General features: G+C 40.1%; 2 protein-coding genes across 2 annotated transcripts in view; one reads left to right on the forward strand and one right to left on the reverse strand.

The window, feature by feature from the left end:
* Positions 1–20329, forward strand: part of LOC308068497 (TGF-beta receptor type-2-like) — a 310921-nt gene that overhangs the window by 229964 nt on the left and 60628 nt on the right. The gene's annotated exons all lie outside the window — the stretch shown is intronic.
* The window catches only part of SNX4 (sorting nexin 4), a 35384-nt gene continuing 17846 nt past the window's right edge, over positions 2792–20329 (reverse strand). Inside the window, 8 exon segments of the mRNA XM_080399219.1 lie at positions 2792–4698; positions 5048–5162; positions 6554–6699; positions 7529–7628; positions 8876–8965; positions 12998–13063; positions 14621–14682; positions 16201–16273. Of these exon segments, the coding sequence (XP_080255345.1) occupies positions 4651–4698; positions 5048–5162; positions 6554–6699; positions 7529–7628; positions 8876–8965; positions 12998–13063; positions 14621–14682; positions 16201–16273 (700 nt within the window). The 3' untranslated portion in view covers positions 2792–4650.

Consider the following 20329-nt stretch of genomic DNA (forward strand, 5'->3'; position numbering starts at 1 on the left):
CCAGGAGGCCCCCAGATCACACGGCTGATCGTGCTGGTATTTGTAGGAGCAAGGTGTCCACAAAGTTTATGCTGGGGTTCGGAAGGCTGAAGCTTCTTCTCCTATTTTATTTATTCAGAAAATTCAAAGCGATCATATTAAAAGTAAATTATTTTTTTTTCACATTTTTTTAAATCTCTCCTTCTGAGCTCAAGATAAATGTTACACCATTATCAGTGTTGACTCAGCTTAAGGACCACGGTCACCACCACAAGTTTCACTCAGACCTAGGTGCTATCATTACACTATCATTAGTATTATACAGGTCTGTCTTCAGCAGCTCTTGAAATTTCCTTTACCTCCCATTTTCACCTCCCTCACTTCCCCCCCCCCCCCCAAAAAACAAGGGCCACACAGTGCTGCTTTCCCCTCCTCCCGCACAGCCCAGCCCACAGGTACAGAAGCTTTCCATCAGCTCTCCTCTCTGCTTCCCCTGCCCATCCCATCTCTGCTCTTCCTCCTGCCTGTCCACTGCCTCTTACCTCCTTATCCTCTTATGCGTCTCTCTTCAAAACCCCATCTGCCCTCACATGCAGCTTCAGCCCCCCTTGCCCCTCCCAGCATGGTGCCATCTCACCTCAGCTCCAAATACTCTGCAATACACCGTCTGGAATTGTTTTCCCCCAGATCCACCCAAGATCCTTTCCAATTTGGCTTTGTTTGGTGTTTTAGGTAACTTCTACAACCAGTCAAAGCAAAAAGGTGTGGTTTTTTTTTTTGAAAGAAGATGCAGCACTGGAAAGGCCAGTCTATGTAAACCATTCAAAAGCAACTAAAAGAAAGCAAAATTAAAAAGTTACTCGTCTGCATTTGACCCTACAGAAGTCACAATTGCAAATTCCTTTTGATAATACCGTATCATACCAAGAAGCATCAGAAAACAGCAGCCAACGACTCTCGATCCTTTGCTTACCCAGGAACTTGAGGCTCTCCAGCCTGCCCGAGGCAGGAGGTACTTGGTGCAGCTGTGCTGTAGAGGGGTCATACATAAAACCTCCCCGTTTCAGCTCGGGGGGGGGGGGGGGGGGACGGGGGGACACGATGGAGCCGCTGCCATTTAGAGACATTTCCCTGCCCAGCACCGCTGCAGCCAGCACCCTGCCCTCCCCAGCAGCCACCCACCGGAGGGAAACAGCTCATGCATTACTCCTGTGGCACAGGTGACCGCTTTTGCTGGCGATACACGGGTATTCTATGCTGGGATTTGGCACCAAAGCCTGTGCTCCCATGTTACTAGCTCTCATTCTGCCAGCTTTGTTTCATTCCATTGTTTCTACAATAGTCCCATATGAGGATTTTCATTATGTAGATGGCACCTCCCCACAGAGCTCTAGGAGCAAGTACAAGACAGAGGCACCAGGGGTGTGCAGAACAGCCAGGCAGCATAAGGTAACACAAGTTAGAGCCCTGCCTCACCGTTGTGTAACAAGCGCGGGGAATTAAGACAACTTCCTTCCCTGTAAACCTTTAGGGAACATTAGAAAGTGTTTCTCGTTTCTTCAACTGAAAGGCAAATAAGAATTTCAGTGGTAAGGAGTCGACAGGAAAGTAAGGTCTCTCCTAGGATGCCGTGCTCACAGCCCAGCCAGCTGCTCTGGGACTTTGCCGAGTGTTTGGGCACGGCCGCCTCTCTCCTCTGGCTCACCTGCACGAGGCAAGCTCCTCAGTGTGGACCTGAGCTCCACGAGTTGCTCTGCGCTTGCCAAGGCAGTCCCTGCACACAGCTGCTAGGTTAACTCTGCTTTGGCTGACGTGCCAGATACTGAAATAATACGATGTTTAAAATAAATAAATAAATAAATAAATAGAGTTCATAAAAATACTTCATCTTTCCAGTTCAGCTGGCTCCCTTATTCCAGCTACATTTCAGGAGCAGACAACAGTAGCAACTAAAACGTACTGACACGTCAAGGCACTGCTAGTAACGGGGAAGGCCAGGGACAGCATGAGCAGTAATAACCCACCCAGCAAAGCTTCCTGGGACAGAAGCGACAGCTCCATCGGCACATCAGACAATCCGTGTAGGTAAACTCTTTTTATATACAGTCATTTTGTCAAGATTAAGTTAAAACGGTCTACCTACCTGCTGTTACTCTCAAAGCTTTCCACCCATTTTTGATGTTTACAAAATAACTGAAGGAAGCTCGCCGAGGTGAAGCGAATCGAGCTGTGGAAGCTAAGCCTGCACTGTAACTGAAAACACGCACACTTCACAAGAGGGCATTCATCACGTGGACTACTAACCACATGCTAACAGCCATTAGCTAGATAATTTCCCTTTAAAAAGAGTTAAGAGGGAGAGGAACCTTCACTGTTTGCTAAGGTCCACGAGTACACAGACCACATGCAATGCTTTGTTGGAAATAGAAGTAAAAGAAATAAAGCTATTGCAAATTATCCTTAAGTCACCCTTCACCCAATTTCTTTCAAACAAAGCAAACCTTTTCCAAATACACCTTTTCTTACCTAGATGAAGACACGCATAAAATTCAGGCAGCTAGTTCTGTCTGGGCAAAACCAAAGCAGGGATCAAAGCTGGCCTGCAACAAGCATCCAGTTTTGGCCTTAGCACAATGTTCTGCACCGAAAAGGCGAATCAGCTAGTTGTGCACAATTTACTACTGAAATTTTAAACCCAAGTTTGCAGGCCATTTGAGAGCCATGATGGACAAGAACTGACTTCAAGAAATTGAACAGCAGTTGTCAGAATTGGGAAGACAGCATTTTTACAAAAAACAACGTAACAAAAATATCAAAGAGCAATTTTATTTAGCTTATTTGGCACAAAACTTACAAGAACAGTTTTGTTCCCTTCTTCAATTTAGTACAACTAGCAAGGAAAAAAGGCATACTAATACATTTAATAAGCTGTACAGCAAGTGAAATGTGGAAAGAGGCACCAGAAAGATCTACCAAAAATCAAAGTGCATGAAAAATACCTACTCTGAGCGCCTCACGGTATTGTATTAAGGCACCACTCCTTTAGAAGGTTTACTGAATACATCAAGTGTGCAACATCTTGGTTTGGAATGTAAGAGTCCTTCAGCCTGTATCGGAACTGGATACCGCAACCTCTGAACAGAACAATGCTTCTCCTTGTAAGTGTTTAAATGGAGAGACCTCTTTCTGCCCAACATCATCTCTCAGCCAGGAGCGTCACTGTCATATGCCTTGAAAAAGCCAACACAGTTATCAGAGCGACCATTTTACCTCAGCGTTTTAAGCTGTAGTGTACACCAGGCCTATGCATTCTTTACAATGGTTTTATAGAAAAGAAATGCTGCAGAGACAAAAGTGACATGGGACATTATCAGTAACTATGTTTAGATAATTTATCAAAAGAACACTTAAGGACTTCCTGGAGTATCTCTTAAAAAAAAATAATCAAAATCTGAATAGTGTTACAATCCAGAATAATTAAACACACTTCTTAACAGAATATTACAAACCTTCCTTTAGGACTAGCAGTCAAGTCTGACAAATTCCACAAGACTTCAGGAACTTTAAGTAGAAAAAGCCTGACATTAGAGAGTGGTTAAGTGGTTTTCATAGTTGGAAACATTTAATCCAAGTACCTGTAACTGCAAGTCACACTATACTGGTGTGCATATATATGCACACACTGAAACATCATGACAAGAGCCAAACAGACAAGTCTGTTTGCTGTGGATCCTGCCCATTGCTGCTCTTAAGTACTACAGAAGTTACACCAGGTTTATTTCAGCATCTTCATTAAGAACTATTCTTTTAAAAATCAAACCGCTTCAGTTACAAGAAGAGGTACCACAGGCCAGATTCATATCTAGTGTAAACAGGTTCCAAACAATCAAACAGAAGTTGCATCCACTTCTTACTAGCTTTGACTTTGGTTTTGCTGCTCAACTGGATCACCAGTCTCCTTTACTTGCAGGAAGAAGTTTGAGAAGAAATCAATGCCCATATCAAAACTTAAGTAGGAACCAGTAAATGCAGAATATTGTATCAAACCATTGTACAACACCTCTACTGTAGAGAGTTTCAAACATCTCAGGAGCTTGAGACTGCTTAACCTGAACTCTGGAAAAGCACAATTCTCTATGGACATGCAAAGGCATTTAAATATGAACCCCAGGTGTTACAATATTTCATTTTTCGTCCTCTTATGGTGTAGACCTCAAGAACACAACTGTGTGTCCTACTATAAAACCAAAGCACCCTTAGGCATTAAAAAATTCTAAACAGCAAGGGCTGAAAAGAGGAGCATCTGGAAGTGATCTACACATTATAGAGCATGGTGTTTCACAAGTCTCAGAACAGTTCGGTTCATACTGTCAGGGTAACTTTCCCTCCACCTTTGCCCCAGTACAGAGCCATAGTTTTCAGTAACTTTTACCCCTGAATTATCTGCTACCACACATAAAACATGCCACAGAAGTGGCAGTCAGGGCTAAACATTTAATAACATGTCCTTTTTGTCCTTTATTAACAATTACAACCAGCAGAAAGAAAAACTATTCACTTAACTCATTTATTTCATGATTTGTATGTAAGTCATGTAGCAACTTAACATTGGTGTTACACATTTGTGCTTCCATTCTCTGGCACTTGGAGGAAGAATTCATTTCCAGATAATCACATCTTGCTGAAGCATTCCTTTGCATTTGTCCAAACTTGAATTCCCTTTAAAAAAAAGTTAAAAATCAATAGGTGGAAATGCACTTTGTTTGCAAACCTCATCAACAGACTTTCTTCTACAGAAGACTACAAAAGAGTCCCACAGAACCTGACACAAGATTAAGGCCAAGACCACAGCGGAATTGGACCACACCCACTGCCTATTTTTATATATATATGTATAAAATACACAGAATTAACATGTCACTCAGAGTAGGGCGGAGTATGCAGGAGGTTTTACACTAGTGACTTCCAACCTTCTATGACTGCAATGTTCCTAGTTATTGAAAGTTTGCATCTGATCCCCTGTGAGACGACAAATACAACAGCCTGGCCTTTCACAAGCTAAACATACCTTTTTGCACATGCTAATCTGCATAACAGCATAGCTTATAAGCGCCTCCTTCAAATCGTGATTCTTTTGCTCTTTAAACCGTTCAATGTCAGCCCAGGCACTTTTCACAAAATCTCTGGAATTAAAAGCAATTTTTGTGTTACTAAGTGTTTTACATGTTCCACCTTCAGCTTATCTTCCTTCCTCTGGACCCTCAGCAGAGACGCTACATATGACAAAGCACTCCATCCTTCAGAGAGTAAACCAAGTCCTACAATTATGCATCCCACAGTATCCTCATTTTATAACTGGCACTGCTACCTAATTATCCATCATCATCTTAAGGTTTTTAAACTAAAGAATCAGTTTCACAGGATATGTCAGGTTGGTTGTTTGGTTTTGGCTTCTCCCCCCACCAGTAAGCATCACTGCCATAGAACCAGCATAATTCAGAACACACTTTTTTCCTCAGATTCTGTCGGGGTGGCTAAGTATCTTTATGCTAATATTCAGCACACAGCATCGCACATTTCTTTTTCAATTGTCAAGTCAGAATCTCCATCTTTCCAACAAGAAAACTCACTTGTCATCTGGATTTGAGACACTCAAGTACAACAAGCATTTACAATGCAAATTTGACATGGACAATTCACTTTAGGAATTAATTTTGTTGGTTTGGTGATGTGTCTTCATGTCTCCTTAACTAAAATGGAGGTAGATTTCTGTAATTCATAGCTTTCATCTGTGCTGGACTACACATACAAGGCAAGTATTCACTTGAAAATTGTTTCCAGAGCTACAAAAGCCCATCACCAGAATTCTGTCAAAATGATTAAGACATTGCATTTACAGAGAGTCTTGCTGTTCTGAACTACTCATGAACTAGTCTTATCTTTCCAGCTCTAATGCTAACATATTAGAAGATACCACATTTGCCCCTTGTGTTATATGATGAACGTGTTCCGACACAATCACGCTCCTTTAGGAACGTTAGTTCCTTTTTCACGCTTGCATTCCTGAAGAAGATTTCATTAGAGCACCAAGCAGCAGTTTCTCAAAGACAACTTGCCAGAACTTCTAATCTCTTTCAAACAGGAGTCAGTTGTCCCCCATATGAGAAGCTGGGGAATATGAGCTCAGGACCCATACACATAAACCAAACTAAATACTGTATTTGAAGCAAATCAGCTTTTGAGTCTTAGGCTATTCAGCTGCAGACCTACAAGCCCACCTGCTAAATATATTACAAGCTGAACGTAAAAGCATGCAAGTCAGCCATTAGAGTGGGCTCAGTAACTGGGAAAGTCATCAGGCTTACATAAGCCATACACTCAGACCAGAAGCTAACTGCGTGTACTGCACTTTATTTCACAACTTGCAGCTGACAGGAGCTTTTATAGACAGCTCATAAACACCAAGAATATATTAAAAACACTTATAAAATGCAAACACCTTCAAGAACATCCAGTTAAGGACTTTTGCTAAAACAAGCCCTGCGTTTTCTTTGAAAAAGTCAAGCCCATTTACCTGCCCTCCAGATTTTTAGACTTAAGTTGTTCTTCACCTTCCTGTATCTGTTCTTCTAGAACTTTTATCTTGGCTTCCCTCTGCTCAGGAGTTTCCTGCCCAAAGAGCTTGCTGGTCATCCCCTTCAGGGAGAACGTTCTCACAGTCTACAAAAAACAAAGACACTCGAGGTTTGGGATTCCTGAGCACAACCACAAGACATTATGTGACTTTTCACCAGCATTTGGTCTTATTCTTATTAGCAGCTTTTTTTTTTTTGCTTTAACTTCCATTTTGTGAATTAAATTTTCATTAATTTGATGGGTAGCTATGGGAGGTATGATGGCTTGCATTAGACTAAGCAAAGTCGGGAGGAAGTAATCTGACATTCAAACTTTAAGACTGGTCTGTGGACTGGACCATAAGTGAGTCTTTCCACGGATACAGATAACCTTTCAGAGCAATTTTCCCACTGAAGTAGGAAAGAAACTAAGTCTTGTGTTCTGTATGAGAAAGAAAAGCCATAAATTAGTTCCGTATAGAACATCAATAGACCCAACCGCAATATTAAAAATTCTAAACATTTAAGTTACCACCTTCAAATTATGTTTTAAGTTATGTTATCTTCCAGACACAAAAGGGACTAACACCACGTATCAGTAACTAGCACCTTTCAAAAGGCAGAGGAAGCCTTTCAGAATTCCCAGTGTTTTGATCTTTAGCGTAGAGTTGTTTGTGTTATTCTGCCTCAGGTCATATTTCCTGCAACCCTTTACTTGCTCAGTATTCAATAAAAGAAGTCTGGCACAAACAGTTTATGTCACCAAGATACTTTAAACCTCAGATGCCTACAGTTCATATAACATCACTTCTCATAAGCAGCAGCCAGCTTGTTAGTGCCATTTAAATGTCATTCCAAGTAACTTGGCTCAAATAAAAAATAAATTAAAAAAAAAAAAAGAGGCATCTTGGAGAAGAAAGTGGAAAAAGACTCACTCCTGTTGCCAGCTCCTCACACTGCTGTTTCTTAGATGTTAGGTCCTGTGCAGCCATTTCCAAGTCATATTGCATTAGTTCGTGTTTTCTGCAAACTGCCCTGAAAAGTAACGAAAGATCTGTCACACCGTACTTTGTTTTGCTACGTTTTCCTCCACTTAAACTTTACAAATGGCATCATGGTTTTTCTTTTGGCAGGCAGTACATTCAGTTATTTATCGAGCTCAAATTCAACAGCCTTATCACACAATGCATAACTCTGCAAATGCTGTAGTTAAGCAAGCAAGTTCTTAGTACAGCAGCATTCTGATTCTCTTGAGGCTCATTCTAAGACACTCTCAGCAATACAAGCCCTACTGCCTACTTAAGGACACCACTGTAAAACAGTTTTATTCAAACTACATTACAGAAAAATCACAACAATAACAAAAGGTGCCTGGAGATGGTACCTGTCACTGCAGCAATGTATCAGTCAATCATAAAATTCTTCACATTTTATTTTTTAAACAATGAAACAAGAAACCGTGCTCCTAGATTCATACAGTGCCTTTCATCTGGAAAAAGAGAAGAGTTTCCTCTGACCACCTGCAGTAAGTCCCAGTCCTGTGTGGGCTGACAATGCTACATCCGTACTCCAATGCCGGATGCACATTTGTCTCCCAGGAGAGGCTGCTAGTGCTCTGGGTTCCCACACAGCAGCCATCACACTCACCAGCCCAATCCTCTACAGCATTACTGGACCTCTCCAAGAGGTTCAGAGCCAGCCAATGGACAGCACACTAGTTTTAGGCACAATCTTACAGCATAAAGCAATATACTTTTGTATTCATGCTTGTAAGGGAGGACTGCCCTTATTATAAAGGCTAACTTCAAAAAAACCCACCACAAACACTCAAACAAAAAAATCAGGATTTAGATGCACAATACTGTACAGCAGATGAAAGTTACGTAGGGCACTTTGAAACTTGCTGGAGTTTGCAATGGCTGTAGCTGTTCTGTAAGCCTATCTCATTTGAACCGTGAAGCTTTCAGCGCTTTGGGGTACCTACACCAGAAGTCAAGGCAACAGATTAACCAGAGGAATAAACAGCGTTACCTTCCAGAGCATACCAATTTTAACATTTCTTTCATTTCACTATTGATCAGCTCAGTTCTAATTTGTATTGCTACCCACATGGCAATCAAATACAAGTAAGCAAAATAAAATGTGACAACATGGAGATCCCACAACATTGAAATCTCCACTTCTCTGAGAACAGAAGAGAATACCAAACTAATTTCAACATAACCACAATGTTAGAGGAAAGGACTACAGCTTCCATTTGAGCCATACGCTTCTGTACATACCGTAGTGCTTCTGCATAGAAGAGATATTCTTTCAGCTGATCTGCGTAATGTTCCTCTTCTTCCAATATGTCGTCAATAGAAGCTGCATATCTGGTAAAAGACAGCCGTGGTTAAATATAAAGTTCCTTAATTTAACCTTTAAGGACTACACATACAGGAACAAGGGACGACACCTGTTTGACAGAAACTCCAGAGTAAGAGTGACAACCACTTCCAAAAAAGGTTTTTCCTTTGTTTCTAATTAAACTCCAAATCAGCTAATATAAATGTTCCTGCAGACCCATTTGTTTGGTTGTTACTACGAGTCTTTTCACAAGTACAAAATCTATCATAAGTTTCTTGTTGAAGATGAAGCAGTTTTTCCTTACGTGAAAGAAAAACAATTTATACCTTTTCTTCAGTGGGCTGTCAATAGGCAGTGCACAAGGCATGAGAGGCGTGCAGAAGAAATCCTGCAAGGCTTAATGCATTAAGGCACAGGAACATGAAACATTGTATCTTCTGAAAAGCAAAGAGGCTGCTTTCATTGTTCTTTATTCAGCCTGAGTATGACAGAACTCACAGTGGTGCTCTGAACACCATGACATTAAGTCCTTCAGCTCCTTGAAAGTCTGTTGCTTTGCCTGCTGTGTAAGTCAGGCATACCAATTCAGAGCAACGAGAAGCTGAAACCTTCCTTTTATGGAGAAATTCAAGTACAAGGGCTTGGGCTAACTCTGCAGCTCTTGCATTCAGTTAAAAGCTTTGCCATTTAGGCTAATGTCCCCTAAAAATGCCAAAATGCACTTTTTCTAGTTTATATTGCTTTTTGGACAATACAAGATGACCATGCTTTGATACATTTGCAGGGGAAGACGTACAGCTAAGAGGTAACTGCACATCTCACTTGGCACAGTGGCAGAAATAGGATGCCACCGTAGCCCACACGCCAACGGAGATAACCAAAGGAATGAGATCCCATCACAAATGCCTTCATCTATTCTGCTAACTCTGTCTGGATTCTCAAGACGTTGCAATCCCTTGCATAGATGCAGGCTCTCTGAAGCAAGCATATGTCCATGCTTGTATAGTCATGAGCACAATGTGACCCGAATGTCAATTACAGCACCTCCGGGCTTTGAATTTTTGCAAGGTCTTTGGGTTTGTCCCTCTCTCCAGAAGTGGCAGTGTCCCAAGCTGAAAGTGAACTGGTAACATAACCTGGGAGAGAACAAGAAATCCATCCTGCAAGCTCCAAAAGTGACAACAAGGTCACTTAAGAGTCCTGGGAATCTGAGAGAGGTACTCCTGCTGGAATTTATCATTCCCTCAGGCCTGCTCAGTGGGGGCATGCAAACTAAGGCTCCTCAAAGTGGGAGCAACTACTTGCAAGACAACTAGAAAAATGGGAAGACCGAGGAAGAGCTGTAGGCATGCCAGTTTGTTCATCAATCTTATGTTTGCAAGCAAGATGAGTCGTTTTGATGCTCCATGAAATCAGACATGGCACATCCAGGAAAAGCCTTACCAAGGCTATTGCTGATAAATAGGCATAACATACGAAGTGACCAGCAACAGCAGATCAGTTTAAGTAGAAGGGATAAAAATTGGCAGAACAAGAATTCACATTATGAATCAAAGGAACAAGTCCAAACTGTTGAAAAATATACTTGTTCTGAAAAAATCCTGCAGCCATCTAGGTCATGAGTGACCTTACCCTCTCTATTTTTAAGTTCTGAAGTGCAATAATTTTTAGTATAGTGGTCAGCTTTCTCAAGGCAGCAGATGGCCCACATTTCAGTTTCAAGTAAGTTCAAGTTTAGAGCAGTGCTAGAGTTCATCTGTGTTAGAACATCTCTCCAAAAACGAAACGAAAAATGCACTAAACAGAAATCTACCTTACCTAGACAGGGTTTTCATAATGACACTTAAGTTTGATTCGGGGGGGGTGGTGGAAAAAAGTAGTAAGACAAGCTGTATTACTGACTTCCTAAGCTGAAGTTTAACTACTGGTTTGTCCTAAACAGACAGGTAAACGAGGGAAAGTCTTAAGGAAAAACACTGCAGTAAGTTCTAAAGGTACCTAACATGTTCCCATTTCATGGGAATCATCAACTAAACCTCTGCTTTAGTTTAGACTGATTCCACCTGCAATGACAGTCTAGTTCATACAGAGATAAAGGGTCACTCATTAATAGCATAAAGGACAGAAGTCAAAGGTCTGGCATTTTTTTCTTTCATCTTTTAAATGCTAGAATTACAGCCATTCACTTGAGCTCTCAGCATACTCTGTTGTTTTCTATCAAGCCTCATCCTGTTATACAGCACACACCCAGAGAACCTTTGGGATGCCTTCTCCAAATATTAAGCGGTTTTAGATCATACCAAAGAATAACAACTCAAAAGTTTAAATAAACATCTAGTAAAGACTACAGCATATGGGGTAGATAGAAAATAATTAAATTAGGCTTGAAGTTTAACATCTATATTAGGCAGCCTTCCTGAAGTCGCTTTCTGTTGCAAACTCCTGCCTAATGTTATGGGAAAGGTAACTGGACTGGTAAATTATACTTCCAAGAGATCAGAGATATGAACCTTTCTGGTAGGAGACCACATGGGTCACTGAATGAGTTCCTGGATCTCACAGCTGCTGCTTCTTGCTTGCTTGTCACTAGAAGATTATTGTTGCACAAGAGTGCCGGAGCAGAAGAGATGACAGACAACGAATGCTACCTCGGACTTCATGCAGTGATTAAAGTTACCCAGCAACTCCCTGCCATTACTCTGAACCTTTAACCCTAACTGTGTTACAAACAGAAATACGAAACATCTTGGATGTGTGGAAAGGGTTCAGCCTCCTGACTTAGAAGCGAGACCCTCTTCTTCTAGTGGATTACACATTTCTAGGTGTTAGACATCTTAGTGTGGTGTATCTGAACCACCGAAAACCTACTTGTGCCTCCTTAACTCCTCTACATTATACCATGTTTTCATAATCTCTTCAATTTCTGCATACTGCAGTAGCTGCTTAACATTGTATGCAGCTCTACTTCAATTATTTTATTCTGAAAGCAGAATGCATTCTCCATTTCTTTATTCCCTCCAGAGCCCTCCACCTAAAAAAAAAATAAATATAGCTTGCTTTAGGTGCAGTCCACCATGTTACTCAAAACACAGAAGTGTGAACAGATTATCCAGAGGGGTTCAAATTCTTAAAGATCTGATAAAAACAGAATTATTCTGAAGAAGCTGAAGGCAGAGTTTGGCACGTCCCTTCAAACCCTTCCACATGACAAGGCAGCAGTCAAACCAACAACCACCAGGTAGTAGCAAATATGTAAATCTGCACTGCAAACTAAACCAGATAAAGTGTAATTTGTGTGGAAGTAAAGTTATCGGTAAACGTATTGTGCGAAGAAGTGTCAAACAGCTTCCACCTCCTGCTGGAGTTGTTACTTATCTGCAGCGCACAATTACAGAAGAGCAATCAGAGTGATGAGAAATTAGTTTCACTTACTATATATGACTACCTGAAAAGCAGAAAGCACTAGCCTACAGTATCACTTCTGAGAGCACTCTGAAGTGCTAGACTCTTATTTTGAAGGCTGTGCTTCATGGACTCCGCCAAGAAGATGCAAAGAGGGAGGATTCTCTGCTTTATTACATCCAGTCGGTATTGGTTTCAAGAATCCATCGCAGTTTTGGTGTTCATTAATTAAATTTCTTAACTCTCTGTAATTAAGCCCAAATCTGTGTACCATCACTGCATGGTACAAAACGCTGCTATCAAAACCAAACAGATCTCATCAGGTCTGCAGTACATTAAAGTTGTATTCCACCAGTTGCTGGCATAGAAGCTTAAATGAAAAACTGGAAGAATTCCAAACACTTCTACAATTTCAAAATAATAATAAAAAAAGAAACCCCTCTGGTTCTCCTGAGACTTTTTGAGCTACTTAATACAGTACATGGATGCTAGAATTGCGCCCGCATCCAAATCACAGGAACACTGTATACCTAAAAACAAAGCACCCCCAACTTTCTCTACTTGTATGTACTTTGGGGTTGAGGGAAAAGAGAGGAAAGAGGGAGAGTTCTACATCTGGCTTACATCAAACTATCAGATATTCAGTCAGTACTTACACATCCATGTGGTGGCCAGCACTCTGCAACCCATCCCCCATCTCCTTTTCTATTGCACTCCACTCACTGTAGGAAAAACAAACGAGAAACATCACACATGAAGGGTAAGGGAAGTTAATAAGCTGCATCCTGTATATAGTTTCTTTCCAGGTGACACCTGAATGGAAACTGCCTCAAAGTTAGACTTGGCCAAACTGTTTTCTTTCTCTAAGGAGCAACACTGACAATGTGGCCAGGCTATTTACAGCACTGTTAAACAATTGTCCCTGACACCTAAACTCATCCTTACAAATACACTTAGTTTGGGATTGGCTTTGAGCAGAAAAGAAGTCTTGTTTAAATAGCTAAAATTCAATTTAAGAAAAGCACACACACAAAAAAACCCACCAGAAAATCCTAAACCCTGGTACCTAAAATAAAGGGGGCGGGGGAACGCACATGCAGAGTGGGGACAGGACAGGGATGACAGGACATAAAGGAACTCTAAAACAGAATTACAGACTTTACTTTAACACGCTCATCACGAGGAAGCTAAGCTTTCCAGACTTGCAACATATCAGATTGAAGCCTCTCATTCAAAAACCCAAAAGGTAGGATTTGACATTTGCAAGCATTTTACTGCTCCTGAAACTGTTTGTTGTATGTTGTTTTCTGTCTATATAGTAGACTGCCGTTTAGTTCTATTCATTAAAAAAAATACCAAATTACAACTGTCTCATTACTGTAACTACCTATTCACATTAGGGAGATCATTTAGATAAAGAAGGAAATAGAGCTACAATAAAGATAGCATGAGACTTGTTCTGGCCACCCATGCATGTACACTGCAATTTTAATTGCGTTCTCAGCTTTGTGAAACCTTACGAGATTTCTTAGTTACAAGAATTACACCCACAACTCTTTACAATAAAAAAGAAGAGGGTCCCCCTATATTTCACATAATTTATGTCTAAAGCATCTATACTGTCCTTCATTTTTTCATAAACATTCCACTCTGCTGATGTTGACATTTGTTTGTCTTTGTGTTATTACAGAACTACACCTAATTTCATTTTAAAACCCCCAATGAGAAAGACATCTGCAATCCATTAACCCAGAGAATTAAATTTAGCACTTGAACAGTGTGTAGAAGCAGGAGGTTTCCCTTAACCAGAAGTTTAGATTCTTTAATTCTCCAGCGAGATGGAAAACTTGAGCTTGTAATTCACTCATATAAATCAAAAAAAGATTGGCAAATTCACTTTAAAAAGGTACCAACATTGGATATAGTTGTTGATTTTTAACTATTAAAAGAACATAAAAGCTTTTCAAAGACAACTGCATGAAAATAGGTAGTACATTACTTTCTGAAGAAACAGAATGCCAACACAACAGCAAAAGCCCCCAAGATCTGGGATACAAAACAAAGAGCTAAAGTTTTCCACTAGAGACTAAGCTCAGCAGATCCAGAGATCACTATATCCAACACAGAAATTTCATCAGTACTGCAATATAAAGTTTTTCAAGGTAGATATTGAAACATTTCTGATACACTTCAACAGCATAACAACATAACCAACAAGTTCCCTTTTCCCTCCCCACATCTTCTCTAAGTATATATTTAAAAACTGGACGAACTCTTACCTGAATACTCTTCCATAGTTGCCATGGACTTTATAGACACCATATAGCCGGTCTGCTACCCTCTAAAACATTTTAGAGTCAGGTTTTGGTTATCAATGTTAAATGAAATCACTTTGTGAAAACACATGTACAAGCTTCAAGCTAAAGCCTTAATGTTTTTACACAGGTAAACAAGATTAAGCCTAAATCTAATCTAAGTAATTACTGAAGAAAAAAATAAACAGCATTAACTCTTTGAAGACTGAAGTCATAATCAAGGCTATATTGAAAAGTAACATTTCAAGTCTTTCTTTGGAAGCACTCATTTACAAGATATGCCTAAGGAGATCACAAATAACCAAGTTACATCTAGTTATCAAAAACTGAAGGTAAGGCATCCTTTACCCAAATAATGCCAAAGTTATATACTCACTTGCTTATTTAACATAAAGATGGCAAGACAAAAGTCCATCCTGACATCAAAATTGTCAGGAAACCTTGAGTAAAAATTCTAAAAAAGTGACTTGATTTTTCCACCCAGCTTGGTGAAATGAAGGAAAGGAAATGAACTATCTGTTGCAGAACTTATTGCTCAAGTTAGGTATGTCATTTCAGCTGTTTGGAGAGTCAGCACTACAACGCTGGCAACAACCTCAGGAGAAAAGACCACATATACGCTCTGAAGCATTACTTGTAATCCAGATAATGCCCTTGTAATTGTGATGTACCAATGAATGAGACTGAAGATCTGTAAGTCGTGTTACTGGTCTGTCAAAGCAGTAAAAAGGAAACATGAGCAAGTTGCCCATGAGATCTCACACACAGAGCTCTGAGAAAAAGGCAGTCAGTAGAACACCAGTGATTAATCCTCTCAAGAACCTCAGCTCAACAGGGCTATCCATTACCATCCTCTCTGCTGCACAGTTCCCATCAAAAATTGAATCCGTGTTGAACATACTAAAAAGCAGTATCATGCTCTCATTACTGGAACTGTAATTTGCTACTTCCTTTTGGTGACTTTAAAGGAAAAAAAAATCTTCCATTCTCAACCCATAGAGTATCTTGATGCATAATATAGTTGTTCTCATCATTAAAAAGAACACTACTCATTACAGATCGAAGATCGAGCCAAAAAAAAAGCAAGAGTGTGCTGGGAAGCATACAGGCTTCATACTGCAGGCTCTGGAAAACAGTGTTACATGTCTGACCAGAAAACAGTGTTTTGGGGTCCTTCCCAGCCCAAACATCAAGCAAAAGCAATTTGTCTGCCAAGTAGAGAGAAGCAGACATCCTGATCCTCTTTAAAAGACCTCCCTCTGATATGTGACCATCACAGGAGAGGGCAGATTAGCAACATGCATGCATTCATTCGTTTCTCTGATGACTGTCAAACTCAACCATCATATTTGGAACTCTTTCCCCTCCAAACCTGTACAAAGCCAGCACACCCCCCTTGCCATCTGCTGCCCCCAGAGCTGGACTCCCTTAAGCAAAACTGCCCTTATTCTAGAACACTCATACCAGTTCTCTTGACTAAACAAGAAATACTGCCTTATAAATAAATTATACTATTTGTCACGACACACATGGGAAATACTTACAGCTCTGACTCGCAGAAGGTGTGATATGACAGACTGCAGTTCATCGCTATAGTGTTTTAGCTCAGTAAATCTCCTGGGAGCAGGAAACAGATAGTACATCATTAGCCATCATGAAAGCAAGCTTTCACAGAATGCAAGATAGAGCCACAATGCTACAGCCAGTGAGACAGAGCCTGGATTATGTTGAAATGGAATTAGCTGAAGACTCCTAAAGAAATGACTGCAGAGTAATTTCCTTAAAGCAAATATCCCAACACTTGCATGAGTGTGTTGTTGGGGTTGTTTTTTTTTTTACATGCAAATGTTGAATGTTCAGATCAATGTAAGAGATAAAATTTTATGAAATAGAATTAGTTAGCTGAAATTACTATATCGTTGTGTTTTGGGGTTTTTAACTGGGTTTTATAAACACAAGCATTAGAGCACAGGAAAGGTTCAAATAAGTACAAAACCAAAATCTGCTGAACCATGCTTCTTAATAGAGATGTTCACATTTCTGACCTGACAAAGATACTTTACTTTCAAGCTGCCATCAAGCCAGTTTTTGAGTACAGCCTTTCAGGAGTTCAAGGAAGCATTCACAATTATCACAATTTCTCCAAGGCTAAGACATACGGTAAATGTAACTAGTTACGTATGAAACCCTGTAGAGACCTGTACCTGCACAGGAGTCGCACACCGCTAAAAGCCATCAAATCATTACATCTTAACAGGGTACCAGTCAGGTAACCCATTGCAAGTGATCATATGCACACTGCTGGCCTGCCACTACTGAAGGAAAGAGGCATTTTATCAGCCACCCCAGTTAAGGCTTGGTGGTGTTTTATGCTGATACATTTAGCGCATGCCAATGACAAAGGTGAATCAGTTGCCACAGTTTTGCTAGTGACAGGTAACCAATAAAGCCACAGCAACAGCCACTTCTGTACATATAAACCCTCCCTACCACACACAAGTCTAATCATAACCTACTTTGGTACAAAAGAATGTATTTAATCCAGATGGGAAGCCAGAAACAGCTTTACCTAAATTACTGAACAGTGATCTGAGAATAAACACAACTAGAATTAAGGAATGGGAAACTAAGATTAGCCTTCCACACTGATATTCAAACATTAAAAACAAACCCACACAACCTTTATCCCCTCTCCCACAACAGAGCACACAGTCAGGCTTTGTATTTCAGAATAGCTTGTACCCAAGAGGTCTTATTGAAATGACTCAGGTCACTTGTTTTGGGTGACTAAGTATGAAATTCCAGGGTTTTTCCATTTAACACCTCTTCTTCCCCTGCCAGGAAGTCTTCTACTAAAAAAATTCTCATCTTTATATTCAGGAAGTAGAAGTTTTATTACCATTTCTAGTATTTTTGATCTCCAAGAAGCATCTTTTATAAGATTACGACACACAGGGTTAAAGTACATAAAAAGATTTAAAAGCCAGCAGAGAAACTGTATGGGAAAAATAAATGTAGTCATTGATCTGCACAGTGGGGTTTAGAGAGCAATCTTTTCAGTTTACACTTTATAAAATATGCACCAGGGCTGCATGTCAGACAGCTGCAGACACATACAGTGAAGATATTTGAAATAATTGAACTAAAAACAAAAGATTAAAAAGCATGCCTTGAGCTCAGGAAGACTCCCCTTTCCATTCCAGAAATTTATAATGAAAAGATTTATTTATCCTGTTTTGTGGCAAGAAAGCTTTTACAAATGCTGTACTCCCTGAAGGCAAGAGTCAGGAACCTAAGAGGACTTGCAGTATCCTGGACTCCAGCAGCAATACATCTTCACCCATGCCAAGTTCTACTCCATTAAAAAATAAAGTAATAATTTTTAAAAATTAGTACTTCAGAACCAAGCTGTCATCTTTTTATTGTCTCAGAAAAGCATAAACCAAAGCAATGCTATGTTTTGCCAGTCTTCTGTGAAAGCGGAAGTTACATATATAATTTTTCAGGAAAAAATGTTTAAGAGACTGGTGGTGTTGCAAATTAAAGGTTTCTTTCCCAAGTATCTGCTTAAGTCCTACTCATTGCTCATGTAAAAAAAAAAAAAATTTACAAACTGAATTTTGTAAGGCACACAAAGTGAAGTTTACTTTCCAGTGCATCGTAACAGTAGAAGTGTGAAACAAGACACAGTTCTAGCACTCAGTAACTGAGGCTTTTTTAACTAGCACTCTTCATTTAGTTTTACTGTTCTGCAACATTGCTAGTTCAAATATTTAACTGAGCTGTTAACGTAAAATTTCAGACATAAATGAAGAACAGATCAGATCACATTTCTGTAGGAACACCACCAGGCTTCTTCTTAAAAATATCTTTTAGGATAATGGCAAAGCAGAAAGTTTCATTTACAGTAGACAGCATTTCAAAATGAATTCTTTACTTTGTGCATTTTACCTGGCAGTACTCCTCCCTACATCATGGAGAGCAGCGTCATTTTCCTGTTTTGTGAAGGAAGGTGTTACAAGAACAGAACTACCCATAAAGAACAAGCCACTCATCTGAGTAGCCAGATTAAAAAAAAAAAAAAAAAGCACTACTTAAAAAAAAACAAATCAAAACAAATCTGCCTTAGGAAAGGATTTAGTGTTTTCTAAAAAAAAAAAATCTTTCACCAAGAAGAAAACTATTGTTTTGATTAAAGCACAGAAAGAAAACCAAAGGATGGGTGCCATGAGGCCAAATCAGAGAGGTCTGCAGTAGATAGAAATTTACCGCTGAGTACCAGAATACCATATTTTTATTATAATTCCACCACTAGGTATTAATTGCTTCCCACAGGGGGAGGTTTAGTTTTCAGTCTACATTTGAACTCCTAGAGCAGCAGCGTTTCAGCTGTTTAAAGCTCCTCATGTTGCTCTAAGCTAAAAGGTATCGCTCCACAGCGTCACAAGGCAATCCGGACCAGGAGTTACAGCTGTTCTTCACCTGAACCCTTCCTGGTCCAGGAACCTGAAAGCCTACACTCCACACAGCAGTCAGATTTTTTTTCAGCAAGGTGAGCATGCTGAACCCACTTTACCACCCAGTCACACAAGCACCAAAGGTAATACATGAGGGGCAAGGCATCAGATTCCAGGCTGCTCAAGAGTAAGTGCGCCAGGCAGAGCAAGGCACTGCTCCTCCTGTTAAGAGCCACACATGCTATACTGAAAGGCTTTCCTTGAATTAAAAAAAAAACAAAACCAAACAAAACCAAAACACTAAAAACCACACCACAATATTCATCAGTTATTTATTACACAACTTGTACCTAAAAGTTCAATTTGGAAGCTATATAGCTGGCAGAATACAACAGAAAAACATGTGCCATATCTCTTAAGTGCTGTGAAGTCTCTACTGAGACTTGGGGACTGTTTTTGTTACAAGCCCTTCCTCAAGTTTTTCTTGTATTCACTCCTTTTCTGCTTTTTACTGAGCCACATGTCCCAACAGCTTTGCTTTCTAAAACATTAAGTTACCTTGAAAGATAACAGCACTCCTCATCTGAGCCTTAACCAGTCTTACCCACCCATGCCTATAGCCAGGCTACTGGCAAACTTTCCCTGCTATGAAAGCAAGAAAAGCTAACTCCTAATAGACACAAAGACAACCGAGGATGAAGCCTTCAAATAGGCCAGTTTCACCTTAAGATACTGAGACAATTGCTTTTGATCTCATTAGTGAATGTTATCTTTTACATTAAAACCTAGCCAAAAGCTTCCTTGCTGCCACAGAAGGCTGTAAAAGCAAGTGTAATAAAAAAGGAGGAACCGGACCAGTTCACAGATAAGTCTATAAAGAGGTTCAGCAAGATATGTACTCTCTAATACCCTTAACACAATACCCATAGATGCTAAGGAAGTACAAAGGGAACAGACAACAGAAAGCAGTCAGGCACATGGGCTCTCCTAAATAGCATCTCCTGTTGCCACTGTTGGAGAGCAGATGAACCCAGAAGGGCACTTCATACAGGTCTCCACTAATAGATGACGAACAGCAGGATCTCTTGACCCTACTGCCGCACACCAATGTTTCCAACTACTTCCAACTCTCATTTTACCCTTCTCACAGCACCTGGGGTGTGATGAACCTCCCACTATATACCCAGTCAATTCTGACTAGCTTTTTCATCCAGAA

This window comes from Falco punctatus (genome assembly GCF_963210335.1).
Source record: "Falco punctatus genome assembly, chromosome: 8".
NCBI classification, from domain to species: Eukaryota; Metazoa; Chordata; class Aves; order Falconiformes; family Falconidae; genus Falco; species Falco punctatus.